This window comes from Asterias amurensis, chromosome 1 (genome assembly GCF_032118995.1).
Source record: "Asterias amurensis chromosome 1, ASM3211899v1".
NCBI classification, from domain to species: Eukaryota; Metazoa; Echinodermata; class Asteroidea; order Forcipulatida; family Asteriidae; genus Asterias; species Asterias amurensis.
The window spans coordinates 26,178,297-26,198,851 of NC_092648.1; the positions used below are offsets into that span (position 1 = coordinate 26,178,297).

The following is a 20,555-nucleotide window of genomic DNA, read 5'->3' on the forward strand; positions in this document are numbered from 1 at the left end:
AATTCTCAACTTGACTGACCTGCTTTTTCATTTCATTGACAGTCTCATTCACCTGCTCAGAGTTGATAGAATCTACGTCCGACACCTTGAATTCAACGACAATGCTGCCTCTGCTGATCTGTACAAAGTTTATAAGATGAAACGCAAAACAATCAACATCTGGCAAAGAAAGTTCCGATCAAACTCAGCAAACTCTAGTCGTGTCTGTAAACCTTGGCTTTACTTCGGACTGAACATTTCTATGTAGAAACCTCTCTAAAACTTTAACCATGTTGGCAACACAATGTGTCAATACCAAGGTTGTTGTTTTTTTTTTTCCGAAAGGAGGGTCACTAAATTGAAAGGCTTATTTCTAAGCTCAAAATTTAAGTAATTCTGCTGTTGTTTAAGGATAAGTCGATCAGGGTGTGGGAATATTTGTAAACACTAGATGCTGGTTCAATCTAGAACATTTCAAAAGCACTTTACAAGTTATATTTTACCCATTGCAAATACCAGTAAGTTTAGACAAATTTTCACAATTCACAGAGGGGAGGGGGAGGGCACTGTCCCTTTCCCTAATTCTATCACTGCATAAAACTTTCACAAATAGACAGCCATGCACAGCTACAAAATACAACATAGTGAAAGCTATACATATTATTCGGCATAAAATTGTCCGTCACTTTAGTTTGGTTCAGAAGCAGACCCAGGGAGGTTTTCTAAAACTTTACAGTTTATCTTCAAATATTTAACATCTTTGCCAAACATTCAAACTGTAAACTCTAAAAGTTTCACAAAATCTTATCTCTGTTTCTTAAAGCAAGTTAAGATTACTCTCAATCTTAGCTTCACTCTACAATCTATCTTAGCCTCACGCTTGATCCAAATCAACTGTACAGACGGGGTTATAGTCGGTCACGTGATGGTCGCATAATGTTCGCGCGATGGAAATCTTGACGCGGCGATCATAGAAAACACAGTTATATGCCTCATCAGCGATGTCTACAAACTGCGTCAGGATTTCCATCACATCATGCGACCATCGTGCGACCGACTAAAAACCGGCCTTAAAGAAGCAAAACGATTAAAGCAAAACTTGTCACAAGGCATTTTTGGCAGGAAAACAATCAGAACAAAAGAGGGGCATACCTTGAAGTCTTTGAATGCCCAAGTAGGAAGACCAAACTGTGATGACAGGAATATCTTCAGTTTGCTGCACAGTAAAATAAAATGTTTTCATTAAGCATGAGTGCAGTTAAAGGAACATTACAGAATTGGTAAGAACAAAAATTGTGAAGATCACAGATTTACATGAAACTTACACGGTCTAATGATGATGATAGGAGAAAACATCCCTTGAAATATTTCTGTCTGAAATGTCTATTTGATGAGAAATGAATGATATATTTTTTGCATTTAGAGTTAATGCTCAGTGAGGTGTTTTTTTTTTTTTTTTTTGCTACGAAATGTCAGTCAAAATGTGAAACTGATTTTTCACTATTTTCTTGTGAACCAGATGGGTGATCAATCTCAAACTTCTTCAGGTTTGTCAGTTTATGTATGTATGTGGTGGATTACATAATGTGCTTACACTGTCGGCAACTTTTTTGTTAGCAAAACCAATTCTGTAATGTTCTTTTAAAGGCAGTGGACACTATCGGTAATTACTCAAAATAAATATTATCATAAAACCTTACTTGGTAACGAGTAATGTGGAGAGGTTGATGGAATAAAACATTGTGAGAAACGGCTCCCCCTGAAGTGGAGTATTTTTCGAGAAAGAACTAATTTTCCACGAATTTGATTTCGAAACCTCAAGTTTAGAATTTGAGGTCTCGAAATCAAGCATTGGAAAGCACACAACTTCGTGTGACAAGGGTGTTTTCTTCTTTCATTATCATCTCGTATCAACTTCGACGACCAACTGAGCTCAAATTTTCACAGGTTTGTTATTTGTGCATAATTGAGATACAACAAGAGAGAAGACTGGTCTTTAACAATTACCAATAGTATCCACTGCCTTTAAGAACTGAGTACATGTATACAGTCCTTAACGCACATCGGTTACGGGTAACACACTTATAATATAATTTAGACTGTACATATCTTCTTTTGTTTCCACTTACTTGATGAACATTTCCTTGCGGCCTGATACATTGTCATAAGTCCCATTCAGTACCATACTCACTTGGATCACAGTCCTAAATAAAAAAAAATATGATGATGTATCACAATTTTTGTCTTGAAGCAATTTAAAAAGACTGTTAAGGGGCCTGGGTTATTTTTCTTATGAGGAATCCCATAACATCATAAGGCAAGATGGCTACAACAAGGTGGGGCTACACTTAACGATTTGGGCTGTCAACCAAGATCAACTGTCAATGAGCACACTGCCTTCTACACTATCATGGGGCTGCAACAGGATTACCCCTTTCACATTCTGTGAGGATGTAGGCATGGGTACCATCCACTAGGAGCCTGGCTGGTAGAGCAGAATGCACTTTCTTCTCAACTTTTGACAAAAGCAATTGGTTTAATTGCTCAAGGGCACGAGTGTCATGAAGAAAGTTGATTAAAGTTGTTAGCAATATGGGAAACAATACGTTCACTTACCCTAGTTTCATTCACCAACAAGAAAGTTAAACATGAAAGAAAAAAAACAGAATGTTAAATGTTAAAATTAATGACAACAAAAGGGTTTTGATACCTTTTGTAGATGATGTTTTTGTAACATTAATTAGTTTCAGCTTCATTTTTAGTTTCATGTTTTTGAGAGGAAAAGTGAAAACTGTTTCAGGAGTCACGATAAGCCATTGTACATGCTTGTTATTATCTCACTAAGACAAAAAATGGTTTATGGAAACTGTTATACTCATTTAAAAAAAGAAACAAAATACATCACCACAGCAAGTACAATTTTAAGGGAAGATTACCATCGATACCTTTAAACCATGTAAGATTAATGCAAGTCTGTGGAAGTTTGTGTATTACCCAAACCCTTTAAAGCTGTTGACTTATTCATTTTTGGAGTGTTCCTCTCTCCAAATCTCACACGCAACTTGGTCACTTTGCCCAAGGGGGGGAGTAAGCTTGTGTTTAAAAAAAAAGTTTTCTGCATTCCAGAGTACAAGAACATTGCTTTATTGTACATTTGAATGGACACAAAATTATGGAGAAAATAGAATTAGCTGTTACAAACTGTTTACCAACCAAAAAGACCTATAGCATAGCCTTAAAAAAAGACTCTGCTAGGGTTGAAACATCATTAACTTTTCTAACCAAATTTTAACGCAATATGTAACATGCAGTTTAACTCCATGATTGCATGATATCATGCATTTTTCAGGGACTGAAAACCAATCAAACATGTTAATGAAAAAAATAAAGATAAATCTAAAATGAGTTTAAGCAGACATCATGTGCTTAAGGGGACTAATTAGTTAGAGGTGGGCTAAAGGTTTTATGCACTGCATTTTCTCATCGTTTTGTTTGCAAATGACTAACAATTTTCTATCTATGTATATCAAGCACGACACAAGTGAAAGCAATTCCGTGGTAAATGTTTTTGATCTGTGACAAAAAGACAACTAAAAGTCTGCAAAACAGTATCCGTTTTCTCTGACGTGTATGAGCTCCTGTATCCATTGCCAACATGTGTGCAAAAAACAACAGTCGCGGTTACGCGTCACGTGAACACACAAAGTGTCGACGTATCAGTATCTGTATCTGTATGTGTATCCATAGACCTGCGAAACCTCTCTAATGTTTCGTAACTTACCACAGTCAATCTTAGTACATGTCCATGTTCCTCTACCAGTGCAGACGCTACAAAACAGAATAAAAAAGTTCTTCGATCATAAATCCCAAAAGCAACTTTGTTAAATATGCTCCACTGTCCTGCCCTATATTTGCCCTCCGCCGTCCTGAACTGCACTTTGTCGCCCTGAGCCGCCCTGTCCTGCACCATTTCTGAAGCAGAAAATAACTTCACAACCATAACAAATATTTCTATTCAAAATTTTCATTAACATTGGCCCATTCCAAATGCATTCAAAATGTTGTCGTTTCAAATCTTTTTTTTTTTTTTTTTTTAAGGAATTGAGTTGTAACAACCATTTTTAAGCAGTTTAGAGATCACAGTAAGCTTAGTGAGATAATTACTGGGTGGCTCTACAGTAGATTACCTAAGTCCAGTAATGACGCTAGGGTTTCTACTCACCACTGATTACAGCCATCAGAAGAGTCACGTACCGTGCCTGCCATGTAAAACTCACTGTCACTCAGTCCCTTGCAGTATGTATGACCTAGAACAAAGTCAAGCACACAAGCCTCACGTCATTACACAAAAAATTTGAATAGAAAGACAAAATAATGTAGAAGATGAATGTATCCGAAAGTGACGTAACTGGTCCTGTGTAGGCAACATTCTGTGGTCACAATATTGTGCAGGCTTCATAAAATTTCAAATAAAAATGAAAATTTTAGACACAAACGAATTGCTGGTGGTAAAAAAAAAAAATGAAACATCACAATGAACTTTTGAGTGCTTTCCTTTTTAATAAAATCATTAAAGGACAGCTAGAAGTGTAAGAATCATACAGAAATGTTATCAACCGAGAAACACTGCGCTTTTGGATTGTATTCAAATTTAAACAGCTGCTACAGAATGCTCAGAAATATATAGTTTTTACATTTTTGTAATAGATGCAGTCCACGGGAAACAGAAAAACATATAAGGAGTCTCTTACCTCACATTAAAACATGATATAAATGGTTTTCCGCGAAACACTCCAAGCAAAAATTCTGAAAAACGGACGCCCAGCTGAGATTCTCCTTTTACAATTCTCCAAAAGTCTCCAACCCGACCAGATACAAGTTTGGTCGGGTTGGGTTTTAGAGTGTTGGACACGTCATGGTCAAGCACAAAAATATGTTCAATAATGGTTACTAAGTAATTTCCCAGCATCGAAAAACAAGGATTGGGAAAACAAAATACGGTTTGAAGAGTACCTGAACAGTAGACCCTGTTGCCTTGGTCATCAAAGAATTCTGGGCTACACTGTCCACACATGTTTGGGGCACACTGGGCGTCAGGATGGGAGACGCAGGTAGCGTGATCGCAGGGGTTAGGATCACATCTCTCTTCTGGCTCATCCTCACTGCATCGAGCTAGACAAAGGCAAGAGATGGGTCAGAGATAAATTACTTCATAACTTAATCAAATGTGGCATCCACTTTTAAGGCGATCCCCTGGCTGCTCCTTCCCAGGTTCATTAACTTGGGTGTGATCCCTGGCTACACGGCAGTTAATAGTTGTATGTGGCTTCTGACTGGCACCCTAAATCAAAGATATTGACAAAAGAAGAAGACCACAACATGACAACATACGCCTCTCTGAATATTCATGAATGAGGTAATGCTAGCCCAAAATGTAGTCTTGGTTCCAAGACCATTGGTGTTGCGCGGTCACACACAACCAACGTTCCGATTATGCACGGCAAAAACTGTCCACGCTTGTAATGAACGAACGCTAGCGGGCGCTCTGTTTCTCTGATTTACGGATCTCACCATGTCCTGTGCTCACCATGGTCTTGGATATTTGCAAATTGAAGGCGTGGCCAGACTATGTAAATTACTTTTAATGTATGCAATATTCATATCACGTGACAAATTGAAGATGACTATTCAAACTAGATCGAGTCAAAGGTCAATATGATCGGCGGTCTATTTTTAATAATCTTTGCTCAAAGAGTGATTCCGTGGTCATTATAGGCCTATAAAAAGGAAAACAGTGAAATTTTAAGTATAGGTACCTATTCAGATTATGGATACGTGACGATTTGAAATCGTAAATAATGGTCAAAAATCGAACGTAAAATTAGCATTCAGAGAGTCCGTGTATCGGACGCTGTATGGCCCCACGGCGTGGAGCAATCGGAACGTGAAATAAGCCTTGTGGAATATCACGTACCGCCCCTGCCGTGTCTCGTGGGGGTTGGAGGTGTTAAATCCCAGGCGCTATGAACTCCCAGCTTGCGGGTGTCGAATCCGTTGTTTCTTATGATCGCAACGTTCCAATATGCTCCATTTTGGTTCATGGCCCCCTAATTTCTTTTTGTTATGAGTTTTCAGGTAATTTTGATGATGTCAAAACGTAGGAATATCGCATTTTGTTATATTGACAGTGTTATTGTGTGAGTAGCTTAAAAAAATTATGAGAATTTTTTATAAAAGGTTTAAATAAAAATAATGCTAAAACAAAATTCCCTCAAAGCATAATTTTGTCAAACAAAAGTATTATTTTTTTAATTCTGTGAATGAAGAGTTATTTTTGAGGTAATGATTAAACTGGGCAACTAGTGGAATTTAATGACCCGACTATTCGCCTCAAATAACTGGGAGTTGAATAGCAGTAGTCGCCGCTGGACAAGCAATCAAAATTCGAAATTTCTCATGAGTTATTCCAAAAGATATTGTTACGACTACATTCCAAAAAATGTTATATGGTTACGTTCCAAGCTACGCAGCTACTCGGCTACGTTTACGTTCCAAGATACGCTGATATAGGTCTACGTTCCTTCAAGTTACACTATAATATCAAAAGGTATGTTTTCAAGCCCGAGTCAAGCTACGCTTACATTCCAAGATACGCAGCTACGTTTACGTTCCAAGATACGCTTAGGTCTACGTTCCTTCAAGTTACACTATAATATCAAAAGGTACGCTTTCAAGCCCGAGTCAAGCTATGCCTACGTTCAAAGATACGCAGCTGCGTTTATGTTCCAAGATGCTACGCTTCAGTCCAAGATATGCTTTACGTTCCAAAAGATGTCAACGTTCCAAGCTACACAGCTACTCAGCTGCGCTTACAGATCTGCTTACGTTCCTTCAAGTTACGCTATAATATCAAAAGGTACGCTTTCAATCCCATGTCAAGTTACGCTTATGTTCCAAGATAGGCAGCTACGAATTACGTTCCAAGATATGCTTACGCTCCACCAAAAGATATTGTTACGTTCCAAGCTACGCAGCTACTCAGCTACGCTTATACACTCCAAGATACTATTAGGTTACGCTACAATATCAAAAAGTACGCTTTCAATCTCGAGTCAAGCTACGCTTACGTTCCAAGATATGCAGCTACGGTTACGTTTCAAAATACGTTCTCACAAAGACGCTTTTGAATCCCTCAAGATTTCCTTCCCCCAAGATTAAAAAACTTTCACTGTGAATAACACTACAGGGCCCACCAGTTAATATCTGTTTGGCAGAAAATACTGTACAAAATTTCTTTACTATCCAAAAATTTACTTGGGCATTACAAAATTTCAAATTTAATTAAAAATTGGCTGGCAACCAGTTTCTGCTAAGCAATACTATTTTGTGCTAACTATAAGCAAATTGTTTAGCCAATACAGGCTTCATCAGTGTGGGCCCTGGCACGTCGGGAGCATAACGCCACGATCGCATTTCAAGCTGCATATCATGGCAATGCAGTAGTCTGGATCTGGACATTATACATAGAAATGTTTGTGCTGGTACCACAAACCTTTCTTTATCGTATTTCCACCATGTGTCAAAGTTTCAAATCCTACTGATCTGGACGTTATTATACTCCGATAAAAACATATATACCCACACACAGAGTAAAGCAAAAGTCATACAACGGAATTACTGCATGCATTGTACACTACATGCACAACACTGATGAATTATTCATGAGCCAACCGCAACGCAGCCTCTGATTGGCTCCACCGGAAAGTCGGGGGAGATTTGCCGAAAAACAATAAAAAAGTTAAGACCCGTCGTTGCAAATATTCAAGACCATGGTGAGATCTAAATCAGAGAAACAGAGCGCCCGCTAGCGTTCGTTCATTACAAGCGTGGACAGTTTTTGCCGTGCATAATCGGAACGTTGGTTGTGTGTGACCGCGCAACACCAATGGTCTTGGAACCAAGACTACCCAAAATGAGGCAGTGGGCGCAGCCACTGCAAGTAATGGGGGACTTGAGCCCATAGCCTCATTTTGGCTAAGAATTATGACGTCATGCATTTATTAAGAGAGGCGTATAGGGCTAGATAGCTCAGTTGGAAGAGCACTGGCACGTTAATCCAGAGGTCATTGGTTCAAATCCCGCTCTAGTAAATTTGTCTTTGTTCAACCCCAAATCATGACTTGCTCTTAATCAATATGTTTTCATCAATATATTTTTATATTAATACAATTTTAAAATGTTAATGTGTTTGTAAATGCTGGGCACCTCTGAAAAACAGAGTTTCACCGAGAGGTTCCCCCAGGATAAATCAGAAATAAATAAATAAATAAACTTAATCTTGACAAGTTGAGATAGGAATGTTTATACAGGCCTGATGTACATGGGATAATAATAGTACTCTAATTAGCGCCATCAACACCTTGTTGGTGGATCAGTCAACTTTTATAAAACTCTGTAATTATTTATTTATTTTTTTTAGCCAAACAAAACCCAACTCTATTTCTTCAGATACGCCAGGCATCTGAAACTCTCCACCACTTAATCTTAGATCATATCTTCTTGCCAAAAATTTCAAATCTCTTCTCAAAACCTATCTTTTGTCAAAAGTTTTCTAGGTCTAATTTTGCTGCGTCTGTTTTTTCGTTTGTTTAACTGCGCCATGAACACCCAACAGGGTGGATATGTGTGCATTACAAGTCTTTATTATTATTAGCACTATTATTACACTAAACAACAACATCTTAATCTTTCTCCAGCTTTCTCCAGAAGACGATCAGAGCATACTGAAACCAACGGCTCTTTTCAGAACCAACCCAACTCAATTAGAGATAGTCATTACATGGTGTTACCGCAAACCTTTCTATAACAACAACATTAGTTAGAAAAAAGGAAAAAAAAAATTTTGTTTGGTGATCAACAATCTCCTTATGTAGGATTAGAGCACATTGCATGGTGAGGTATCATTTTGCAGTAACACCATGTGTGCATCAACTTGCCAGGTAGAGTTTGCACTGTATACTCAGTACTTTCCCGAGTCCTGTGAAAAAAATATCACAGGCATGTTACTCGGGTTCGAATCCCACCAGAGTAACATGCCTGTGATATTTTTCACAGGACTCGGGAAATGTGCTAACACACATCGGTGTATGGGAAAAAACAAACAAAAAAATTAATATTCTTTATCCCCGATGCAAATTTAACATCTATTATACAGGTAGAGTTTGTTCTTTGAGAACTGTCTTTGCAGTCTCCTGACGATGACTATAGAGCAAGCTAGTCGAAATGTTGAGACCAATTCAAGAACTGACTCCGCGGTAGTGCAGTTAATTACGATCCTACATGTATAAGCAAAAGTAGTAGTCCCAGCTAATTTTCTATACCTTCCGCCGGGGTAGTAGTTACAAAGCAAAGAAAGACAGTTCTCTAAGAACGAACTCTACCTGGCAAGTAGGTACGCACATGGTGTTACCCAGGGATGAGAGTCACTGCTGACAAAAAAGTCTGAAACTGTGATTCAAATCTCAGGGGATACATTGAAATGATGGCATGTCAACATTTTGATCACCCTTTGGAGTTCTAGATTCCAAGGAGCTTCTGAGAGAACAGTATCCTCAGTATTAGAGAAGTAGATCTAAGAGCACGTCTCATTTGGAGAAACGTACAGCATTTTTTATTACCAGGTGGACTTTTAAAGAGTCCGAAATGAGACAAAAGACTGCTAAATCTCATCCCTGGTTACCGCAAACCCCCCAAAGTAACAATCTCTTGCTTTCCAATCTGCTTACCTGGAGAAGGTCTTGGCTGAAGACAAACCTTGGCACATCCTACACTACAGCATCGTGATCTACCAGGGCATTCGTTATCACTGACACAGTTAGACTCACAATCGCCTTGCATCGATTCATCTCTCGGGTCTACCAAGGGGCATTCTCCATCTTCCTTTATCACTGTAACGACGTTCAAATTCAAATTGAAATTCAGATTCAATCCATCTGGGCCCAATTTCATGGCTCTGCTTACCGCCGAATTCTGCGCTTACAATCGCGATTCCCCGCTTACGTGCAAGCGCCGAATTTCTGCGCTAGCCTTGTAAGCATAGAATGCCTAGTAACGTATAGTACGCACGCGCAAAAGCCAAACTTCGCTCCTAACCCGTGAAATACGCTTGCCGTAAGCACAGAATTCCCTGCTTCCGGAAGCGCTGATTCTGTGCTTACGGTAAGCAGAGGCATGAAATTGGGCCCAGTTGTTTCATATTTCTCTTTTCAAAATATATCTTATTTGTGTTAGCACTGTATACTAAGTACTTTGCCAAGCTCTGTGAAAAAGAAGTCACAGGCATACATACTCGAATTCGACTCAGTCCATATGGGTAAAACCAAAATTAACATTCTTTATCCTTTGATGCAAATTTCAATCAGTTGAATAATAATAATAATTAAAATGATGATGATGATGTCGAATGCTATGCTGATCTCATTTTAAAGGGTCTGGGTACTTTTTGTAGGACAAAAAACACATTGTCCACAGATTTACATTAAACTAACACAGTCTGAAGATAATGATGGTAGTAAAACAAACGTCATGAAAAGAATTTTCGTCTCAGTGATCATGAAACGAAAATTATTTTAGTATGTAAAAACATACTTTCATGACATTGTTTTTACTCATTTAAAAAAAAAACTACAGCACCTCAGCAACAAATATTTTTAAGTTATGCTTTCTACCATCATTATCTTCAAATGGTGTAAGTTTAGTGTTAATCTGTGGACATTGTGTTTTGTGTTACAAAAAGTACCAAAATCCTGTAAGTGCGTAAGATACATGTAGCTCCTCAGCCTGGTGAAGAACTTCATTGCCACCGTCAAGGTGAGAGAGTAGACAGTCAGCTATCATGCGGCGCATCGCCTGGGGTTTACCACAATCACAAAACGGAGATGAAAAATAAAATACTACTAATAATAATTACCAGGTACAGCTGGCATGCACTGGTGACCACACCCATTGGAGCAGCACTTCTCTCCTCTCTCACACAGTGAGTCACCACTGCAGGATTCCACACATATCCCAAGAAGATCATCTCTAACGTAAGGACACGTACCGGGCCTGTCTGTCGTGTTGAAAATAAAATATAGACAGGGTCAGTTGGAATATTGAGTAGTGGGGCAAGCTAAATTTCCATCAATTTCCATAAATTCTCTTTACATTTTCCGTAACATTCTTAAATATTTACGTAACTTTTATATCAAAGTTTTATCACGTGATTTTATTTTTACTTTTTATATGTTTGCAGGGCCGTAATGGAAACCAGTTATTTTTTACTGATTTGGCTTACCCTGGGTAAATAAAGGAAATAAATAAATAAATAAAGATATTCAACAGAGTCTGTTTTCTAGATTTACAATGAATAAGACAAGAAGTGATTTTTATATCATTTCATTGTGTGAATCTTCAATTTTGTTTTCTACTATCATCATCTTCAATTTGGGCAAGCTTTATCTAAATCAGTGGACAGTGTGGTTTATGTGTCCGACGAAAAGTACCTAGACCCTTTAAGCAGCTTTTGTAAAAGTCTTCCAGTTATAAAGTCAATTTTTTTTCCGTTTACCTTGTGGCTCGACGCAGAGAAATCCACAGCCATTACTGCAACACTTCTTATTGCCATCACAGTCTTGGTCTCCATTGCACATCTGTGCACAGATTCCAGCAGAGTCTGGTGCTACCATGGGACACATACCGGCCTTCTCAACTACATGAAGCAAAAAAAACATCATCAATGATCAAATATACTGCTTACATATATACTGCTTACATATAAGACCATACAGTACAGCCCTTTAATCATTTTTAGCATAAAAACTTACTTGGTAACAAGCAATGGAGAGCTGTTGATAGTATAAAACATTGTGAGAAACGGCTCCCTCTGAAGTACCGTAGTTTTCGAGAAAGAAGTTATTTTTCACTAATATATTTGAATTTTTAAAACCTCATGCGTGAGGTTACAAAATCAAGCATCTGAAAGCACCCAACTTCCTGTGACAAGGGTGCATTTTCTTCCGTTATTATCTCGCAACGTCAACAGCCAATTGAGTTAAATTTTTCACAGATTTGTTATTTTGTGCATATATTGAGATACACCAAGTGAGAAGACTGGTCATTGACAACTACCAAAGGTGTCAAGTGTCTTTTAAACACTTATGCACTAAATTGCCTGAGTCTAGTCTTTAATTAAGCTATGTTCTGATCCTTCATACCTCTGACAGGCTCCACACAAACACTTCTACAGCCATAGGAGCAACACTTGCTTTGGTGTTTCTTGCCAGCGCAGTCTTCATCTTCAAGACACAGTGACTGGCGTATCTGAAGCATTGTCATTCCCCATGGCATTGAATGAGGACAGTCTCCTGGTTGCTCTGTAAATAAACATTCAAAGTTCTATGATCAGTTGAAGACACTTGATGCTGGACAATTGGTAACAAGCAATGGAGAGCTGCCGATAGTATAAAACATTGTGGGAAACAGCTCCCTCTGAAGTAATACAAGGTAAATTCTCAATCAAATATAATCAGACATTAGCTGAAGCCTTTTATTAGGCATCTGATAGCGCAAACATTTATGCAACAAGGGTGTTTTGTCTTTCATAATATTCTCTTCCAAGTTCAAACACCAATTTGGTGTCGCATTGCCATTGCTCTTGTTGTCGTCTGTAATTGTCAATCCCACCTTCAAGCCCCCCCCTTTTTTTATATTTATTTTTGAATTTGTACAGTGGGTTGGGTGGTTTTCAACTGTGGGTGGGTTTCAGGGGACATCCTTTGTGGCAGGACGGCTTTGTAGAGGTGCTGGTCATCTGTTCCTCCTCGCCACTCATTGGCTTGGTATTTTTAAGCTATTTTGATTCATGGTTTCTTTATGTATCGACTTGATTCATATTTTTATGCCAGAGTAAAGTCTAATAAAACTATAGCAATTGAGTAAAAATGTGCAGAGATTTGTTATTTTATGCATACTGTATGCTGGGACACACCAAGTGAGAATACTGGTCTCTGATATCTACCGAAGGTGTCCGGTGCCTTTAAAAGTATTATACAGAATTGGTCAGGATAAAAACATCACTGTTTAATCTGAAGAAAAACAAATCTTCAAAGAAAGGTCCATAATCACCATACCAACCTGCTGCTTTATAAAAGGAATTGGGTTATTGTAGGGCGAAAAAACACAAAGGTATTAGTCCATATTATTTACATTTAGCTTTACACCTGTTATAAATAGTGATGATAGAAAACTTCAGAGTATTAGAGAAATGAGTAAAACAATTTCACAAAAATAATTTTCTTATTTTAGCATACTGGATTTACGCCGCTCTCCTTAAAACATTGCTCTGTGTTTTTCACCTTTTTTTTTTCTTCAAAAACTTGGCAACTAATGAAGCTGAAACTTCTACAGGTAAAATATATGACATCTTCATTCACCATGAGTAAGGCTCCATGCGTGGCCAAAAACTTATTCCTGTTTCAGTGTTTTACCTTGTGGGTCCATGCATACGTGACCGCAGCCATTACTGCAACATTTCTGTCTGTCTGAACACTCCTCATCCCCACTGCATTCCTCCACACAGATACCAAAAGAATATGGTGGCACTACTGGACAGGTTCCTGGCTTCCTCTCTGTAGTGTTAGTGAAGATAAATTTAAAACATTGTTAACTGTGCCTGCCGTCGATTTCGCAAAACTCTTCCTAACTTAAGACTAATCTTGGGACTTATCGGACGAGTCCCAACCCTGCACTGTAGCATGCAGACCTTAAGACTAATCCTTAGTGAGGACAAGTTATTCATCCAAACTCGAGATAAGACGAGTCCTTACTCTTTGTGAAATCCACCCCTAGACATTGTGGATTGGCCTATCTTTAGGCTCTTTGAAAGTGTACACTCCTGTTCTGCTGATGGGCCCAATTTCACAGGGCTGCTTGGAGAGAGTTATGCTCAGCAACTTTTTAATTGGTAAAAATAAGCAAGTTACAAGTCACATATTGTACATGTGTTGTGATGTTTGGTTGGTTACATTATTAAGGTAAGCATAATTATGTTGTGCTTACGTTTTGTGCTTATAAGTAGCTCAATAAAACTATAGACCCCACCAGTGATTTCACACCATGAAATCATTCCTACAAATACAGCATCAGGCACTTGAAATGGCGAATATACTTGGCGTCACAACTACAGTCTTATCTTATTTTGACTGCCTGATGTTATTTCCTACGCATCAATGGAAAAATAAAATGATAAAAATACACCGTCGCTCCCCCCCCCCCCCCCAAAAAAAAAAGAAGAAGTTGGTTTTCATTGTTTTGCATCGCCTTATTTCAGTTTACACATGCCCAGATGCAGTCAAAAGCAACGCAAACTGTCATCCGATCTTGATAATTAGCCCAGGAGTGTCACTACTTTTATCACAGACTTGGGGGCATAAAAATGCAAACTAAATATTATTATTTAAATTTGTATTATTATTATATTATTACTACTAAGGCAGAATCCTTCTCGAAAAATCATCTTGCCCTCATATTGATCAAGATGAAATTATAAAGATCTCTGGAACATAACCTCACCTCTGATCGGCTCAACGCACTTGGTTCCACATCCATTGCTGCAGCATTTCTTGCCCATCCCTTCCTCTTCGCAGTCACTGTCCGAGGAGCATTGCTCTTCACATCTCTCAGGGGATCGACTTAGTACAGGCATCATTGGGACATAGGGACATTGTCCGGGAGTTTCTGTTGGGTAAGTCAAATCTCTTTTTATTTAATCCGGCTAAAGTCATTCCATAATTATTCACAAATCACCCAATTGTCATCTAGTTGGGCAGTCATGTTGGCTCAGTGCCTTTCAGCTCTGTGGACCCCGGCTCAATAACCAGATCCCGGTTTGATACATGGACCAGAGCCTTGCATGTAGGTTTTTCAGTCCCTACCTGATAGTCATCTGAAAGCACACAAATTTGTGCACCGAGGTTGTTTTTTTCTTTCATTATCCTCTTGCAACTTCAATGACCGATTGAGTCAAATTTTTCACAGATTTGTTATTTTATGCACAATCATGTTGGGAATACTTCTCTCTGACCGAAGTTGTCCAGCCGTAGATTTCCCCAAACTCGTCCTAACTTAGGATTAATCTAAGGACTTAGGATGAGTTAAATTCTGTATCCGAAGATATTAGGACGAGTTACTCGTCCTAACTCGAGATAGGATTAATCCTAGCATGTCGTGAAATAAGCTATAGTGCCTTTAAAGGCAGTGGACACTATTGGTAATTACTCAAAATAATTATTAGCATAAAACCTTACATGGTAACGAGTAATGGGGAGAGGTTGATGGTAAAACACATTGTGAGAAACGGCTCCCTCTGAAGTGACGTAGTTTTTGAGAAAGAAGTAGTTTTCAACAAATTTCATTTCGAGACCTCAGGTTTAGAAATTGAGGTCTCGAAATCAAGCATCTGAAAGCACACACCTTCGTGTGACAAGGGTGTTTTTTCTTTCATTATTATCTCGGAACTTTGACAGTCGATTGAGCTCAAATTTTCACAGGTTGGTTATTTTATGTATATGTTGAGATACACCAAGTGAGAAGACTGGTCAATTACCATTAGTGTCCACTGTCTTTAAGCCAACAGGGTGATTAATTTGAGTCAGAGGATTCTGGTTTTACCTATGGGATCCAAGCAGCATCCTTGGTTGCAGCACTTCATACGTCCCCTGCACTGAGAATCACTTGTGCATTCCCCACAGGAGAGAGCATAAGGCACCATGTCTTGTGTTGGGCAGGTTCCTGGTTTCATCATCATAGCTGAAGATACAGAACAAAATTAATCATCATCAAAGTTAAAATATCATCATCATCCTTTTTCTTTACTGTGCAGAAACCTCCTCAGAGTCTAGACTTTCATCATCAATTGGAGCGCCATGTAGAAGCTCAAGCCTGCCCAGTGTCTTTTGTCTAAATGTTCCGATCCAGCATGCAGGTTTGAGTTCCTCAGCGCTGGCCAAGCAGGCGTCTCGTTTCAGGGTGTCTACAAAGGAAAGACATCTTCTCACATGAGAAGCCTTGCCTTGTGTGGGCTCCTAGAGGATGGTTGGGCAAGCGACAAGCTCCAAGTGGCGGACACAGTGCCCAGCAAACTCGAGTATAGACTTTATGCATTGACATCATCAAGCCACCATCTTAGAGGTAAAACGATGATGAAACAATCGCAACGCACAGATTTGTACGCACAGGGCAAAGGATTGGCCGATGAAAAAACCTTTAGACATTGAGGCAAGGGCACCCTACTGAAATTACATCCTGTGCATAAAGGTCTTTACTCGCACAGTGGTTGAAGTGCAAGTAAATTTTTAGTGCAGCCGTACCATACCGGACAAAACCACTCACTCATACACTACAAAGCTTTCAAGCTTCCAGGAGATTTTTGAAATTTTTTACAGGGAAAATCAAATTGTCACTGTTTCAATGTACAAATGCATGCTTTAGTAAATGAGTAAAGCCGTATGGATATTTCTCCAGAAAAAAAGGTATACCTTCTGTCCTAATTTCTGGCTCCCGGCATGTATGTCCACATCCGTTGCTGCAGCATTTCTTGTTTCCCATACACTGGGTGTCATTCCTGCATTCTTCAACACATATTCCTGCTGTGCCAGGTTGGACCATGGGACACATTCCTGGCTTCACTGTAAAAAAAAGAAAAAAACTGTTCAGCATGTTCAGTACGACAACTTCCAAACCATGGTAAGATGTCTACAGATGAAAGATGGTACATCATCACTTTAGTTATCACAATACAGAAAAAGTATATAAATCTAATAGAAAGTCGAAGTAAACTCTAGAAATTCCTTTTTTTTGTTGCACATTGCGAATATTTCTTTTGCTATAACCCCGATGACAATACCAAAATTAAAGACATTTTGTGAAGAAGCTTTTGTGAGATTTGTCTTACTTGGCAAACTTGGTTCCCGACAGGTATGTCCACATCCGTTGCTGCAGCATTTCTTGTTTCCCATACACTGGGTGTCATTCCTGCATTCTTCAACACATATCCCTCCTGTGCCAGGTTGGATCATGGGGCACACTCCAGGCTTCACTGTAAATAAATGAAACATCCATCGATCAAAATTACACGCACTTCCTTTGCATAATAAAGCAGTAGTCAAAGTCCCTGAAATTACACAAATTTTCAGGTTTATCTCTTTAAAAGAAATCACTTCCAGAGAGCCATTGGTCATGTTGGTTGAAGCTCATACACCTTGTTTTCAAAAATAGTTCATGGCCTGAAGTTTCGGTCCTGGCAGAGTCTTCCTTTTGGGCTTTAAAAAAAGAACTGCTAGGGTAAAAACATCATGCCATTAACTTTTCTGTTTTGCATTACCATAGGACCTTTTGGATGATAAGCAGTTTGCAACAGGTAATTATATAATTTCATTCATAAATACCTCAGACAGTTTCTGTAAACCCTGTAAGTTATTTGTAAATCTGTGAACTTTCAAATTCTTTTCTGTTCCGAAAGTGTTCTTAATTGCCGAGAAGAGTGTGATGTCACAATACAAATCAGTTTCATAATCCCTTTCCAACTGTCTTTCAGTCACACCAGACAATAATGTGCAACAGCCTACTAACCTTGACTTCGTCTCTGTACAACATGATATACATTTCGGAATATACTTATCAAGAATAATGTATATTAACTTTTGGTTTTACCCATATTACACCGATGTGTGTTAGCACTGTATACTCAGTACTTACCCCGAGCTCTGTGAAAAACATCACAGGCATATACATGTACATGTAGTGCTAACACAAATCGGTGTTTATGGGTAAAACCAAATACTAATATTCTTTATCCCAAGGCAAATATCCAGCTATTAAAGAATAATGTAAAATACAATTTGTTATTTTCACCAATAGCAACACTACTTTTGCCTACTTTCATCTGAAACTGAGCTTTGAAAAATATGATAAAATAATTGTAAACATTCAAAAACTTAATTCCATAAATGCCGCCAAGGTCAAAAATATGTACAAACTATTTCATGCATTCCGAAAGTGCCATTATTGTACATATACAATCTATTTTATGTTTCTCAAAAGTCTCATCAATCGTACATGTACGTCCCATATACATGCATGTTATCACCAGAGTGTATTATAACTCAAGGAATTCTTTTTACTTTTGGATGTACCATTGCAACACAAATCAGCCAGATACATTTTGTTTGGTGAGAAAGACTTTTTCTTTTCTTTTTCTGAAACATTTTGAACAACCTCGAAAAGCTGGACACTTTAGGTTCAAAACGCTAAAACAGATGGCGCTGAGAGCGTTAAGTGGGCTCAAGTAGGAGTATTGTCTTACTTGGCATTCCTGGTTCCTGGCAGGTATGTCCACATCCGTTGCTGCAGCATTTCTTGTTTCCCATACACTGGGTGTCATTTCTGCATTCTTCAACACATATTCCTATTGAGCCTGGAGGGACCATGGGACACATTCCTGGTTTCTCTGTAAACAAAACAAAATAAAAAACGTTTTCAGTTGCAAAACCATGGTAATGTATTCAAATGATAATAAACCTTATGCATTGACGTCACCAAGCCGCCATCTTAGAGGAAAACGGTGACGAAACAATCGAGACGCACAGATTTGTACGCGCTGCGCACAGTATTGGCCAATGAACAACCTCCTTTTGACCTCTAGGTGAGGGCGCCCTACTGAAATGACGTCATGTGCATAAGGTCTTTTCTTGTCTTTAATTCCTTTAAAAAAAACTGTGATAAAAAGTGTTTAGTTCATGTCTAAATTTAAATTAATCCCCAAAAAACTTTTGCTGGTGCAAAACTTTACGAAACATCAAATTAAAACGCTTTTGCGAAGAAGCTTTTGTGAGATTTGTCTTACTTGGCAAACTTGGTTCCCGGCAGGTATGTCCACATCCGTTGCTGCAGCATTTCTTGTTTCCCATACACTGGGTGTCATCCATGCATTCTTCAACACATATTCCTCCTGTGCCAGGTTGGACCATTGGACACATTCCAGGCTTCACTGTAATTAAATCAAGTGTCCATTGATCATTACTGTTCATACACCTTGTTTTATAATGCACACACTTTTTTTCCAAAATCAAACAGCAGTTAAAAGCCCCTCGGTCAGTATTAAAAACAAAAGACATTTCAAAAACTTTTTGGAGCTTCCAGTGCTTTTTGTTTAAATGCTTAATGAAGCCATCAAATCAAAAAAATACTAATCTGCTTATTGAAGTCGATATGATACTGCCAGCAGGCAGAGTTGGTGTAAGCCACATTTGTATCCCAAAAGGACAGAGGTCTGGAACTGGGAATTACACAATAAGCCCCAGAAACAGGGCCTGCGTATAAGAAACCCCTCTCCCTCTTTGTGAAAGAGAAACAACGGCACATCCACATGAACAAACAAGTCAGCTGTCCAACTGATGACTGCAAACAGTTTTTCCAGGCACTAGAATGTTAGTCTTGAGCAAGTTGGGAAACTGTTTTGGTGCGTACAATACACATTATTTTACATGATGCAGCTATAAAGTCATTGAATAAATTTTCAGGTTAATATTCTTTTAAACTCTGATGACGACATAAAAATAAAGACATTTTGCAAAGAAGCTTTTGTGAGATTTGTCTTACTTGGCAAACTTGGTTCCCTGCAGGTATGTCCACATCCATTGCTGCAGCATTTCTTGATTCCTTCACATTGAGTATCATTCCTGCATTCTTCAACACATATCCCTGCTGTGCCAGGTGGGATTATGGGGCACATTCCTTGTTTCACTGCGGAAATAAAAAGTTAACATTAAACTGTAATGAAGAGTAGCTAACATTGGGGCTGTAGTGTATCTTGGCTGCGAGGGTCTACAGCATTGAACTCAATTTCTGATGCACAGTCAACATAATGGAGGTTCAAATCCCGGTTATGTGGAAGTGTAGTGACCGAGCAGTTAAGAGCACAGAATTTAAACTATGGTGTTTCTGATCAGCAGTGTGTGGGTTTGAGTCTCGGTCGTGACATTTGTGTCCCTAAGCAAGACACTTAAAACCATTGCATCTTCCTTCGGATGGGACGTAAAGCCGTTGCATACTCCTAAGGCGTTGAGGTGGTTTCATGAAAATGTAAAGGCCCAATGAAAAGGACAAGTAATGGTGTAAAGCGTTGGATACACTGTATTAAAAAAGGCCTAATTTACTGTTAGTAGCTAAGTTAACCTTGCTATCAACAACAAAAATGTATAGCTCTAATTTTCATTTGTTGAGTCTTTTTAAGATTCCTTTTTACTTATGCCAGATAAATGTTTATATAATGAGCTCATGGGAGAGTTTTCTCTTACATGGCATTGGATCCCGGCAGGTATGTCCACATCCGTTGCTGCAGCATTTCTTGTTTCCCATACACTGAGTGTCATCCATGCATTCTTCAACACATATTCCTATTGAGCCTGGAGGGACCATGGGGCACATTCCTGGTTTCACTGTAAAAGAAAAGAAAAAAAGTTAAAATGTGACACCCAACA

The 20,555-nt window shown here is 38.7% G+C and overlaps 1 protein-coding gene across 12 annotated transcripts in view; it reads right to left on the minus strand.

Moving 5' to 3' along the window:
* LOC139934689 (uncharacterized) overlaps window positions 1–20,555 on the minus strand; it is a 59,170-nt gene that overhangs the window by 3,665 nt on the left and 34,950 nt on the right. For all 12 annotated transcript variants that reach the window (XM_071929068.1, XM_071929059.1, XM_071929109.1 and 9 more), the window contains 19 exons: window positions 20,373–20,513; window positions 19,675–19,818; window positions 18,920–19,063; window positions 18,380–18,523; window positions 16,970–17,113; window positions 16,554–16,703; window positions 15,688–15,825; window positions 14,590–14,754; window positions 13,506–13,646; window positions 12,234–12,392; window positions 11,588–11,728; window positions 10,949–11,089; window positions 9,765–9,926; window positions 4,993–5,151; window positions 4,202–4,286; window positions 3,760–3,807; window positions 2,109–2,183; window positions 1,132–1,195; window positions 20–118 (listed from right to left, as the gene is read on the minus strand). In XM_071929068.1, the coding sequence (XP_071785169.1) occupies window positions 20–118; window positions 1,132–1,195; window positions 2,109–2,183; window positions 3,760–3,807; window positions 4,202–4,286; window positions 4,993–5,151; window positions 9,765–9,926; window positions 10,949–11,089; window positions 11,588–11,728; window positions 12,234–12,392; window positions 13,506–13,646; window positions 14,590–14,754; window positions 15,688–15,825; window positions 16,554–16,703; window positions 16,970–17,113; window positions 18,380–18,523; window positions 18,920–19,063; window positions 19,675–19,818; window positions 20,373–20,513 (2,444 nt within the window). The remainder of the gene's footprint in view (window positions 1–19; window positions 119–1,131; window positions 1,196–2,108; window positions 2,184–3,759; window positions 3,808–4,201; window positions 4,287–4,992; window positions 5,152–9,764; window positions 9,927–10,948; window positions 11,090–11,587; window positions 11,729–12,233; window positions 12,393–13,505; window positions 13,647–14,589; window positions 14,755–15,687; window positions 15,826–16,553; window positions 16,704–16,969; window positions 17,114–18,379; window positions 18,524–18,919; window positions 19,064–19,674; window positions 19,819–20,372; window positions 20,514–20,555) is intronic.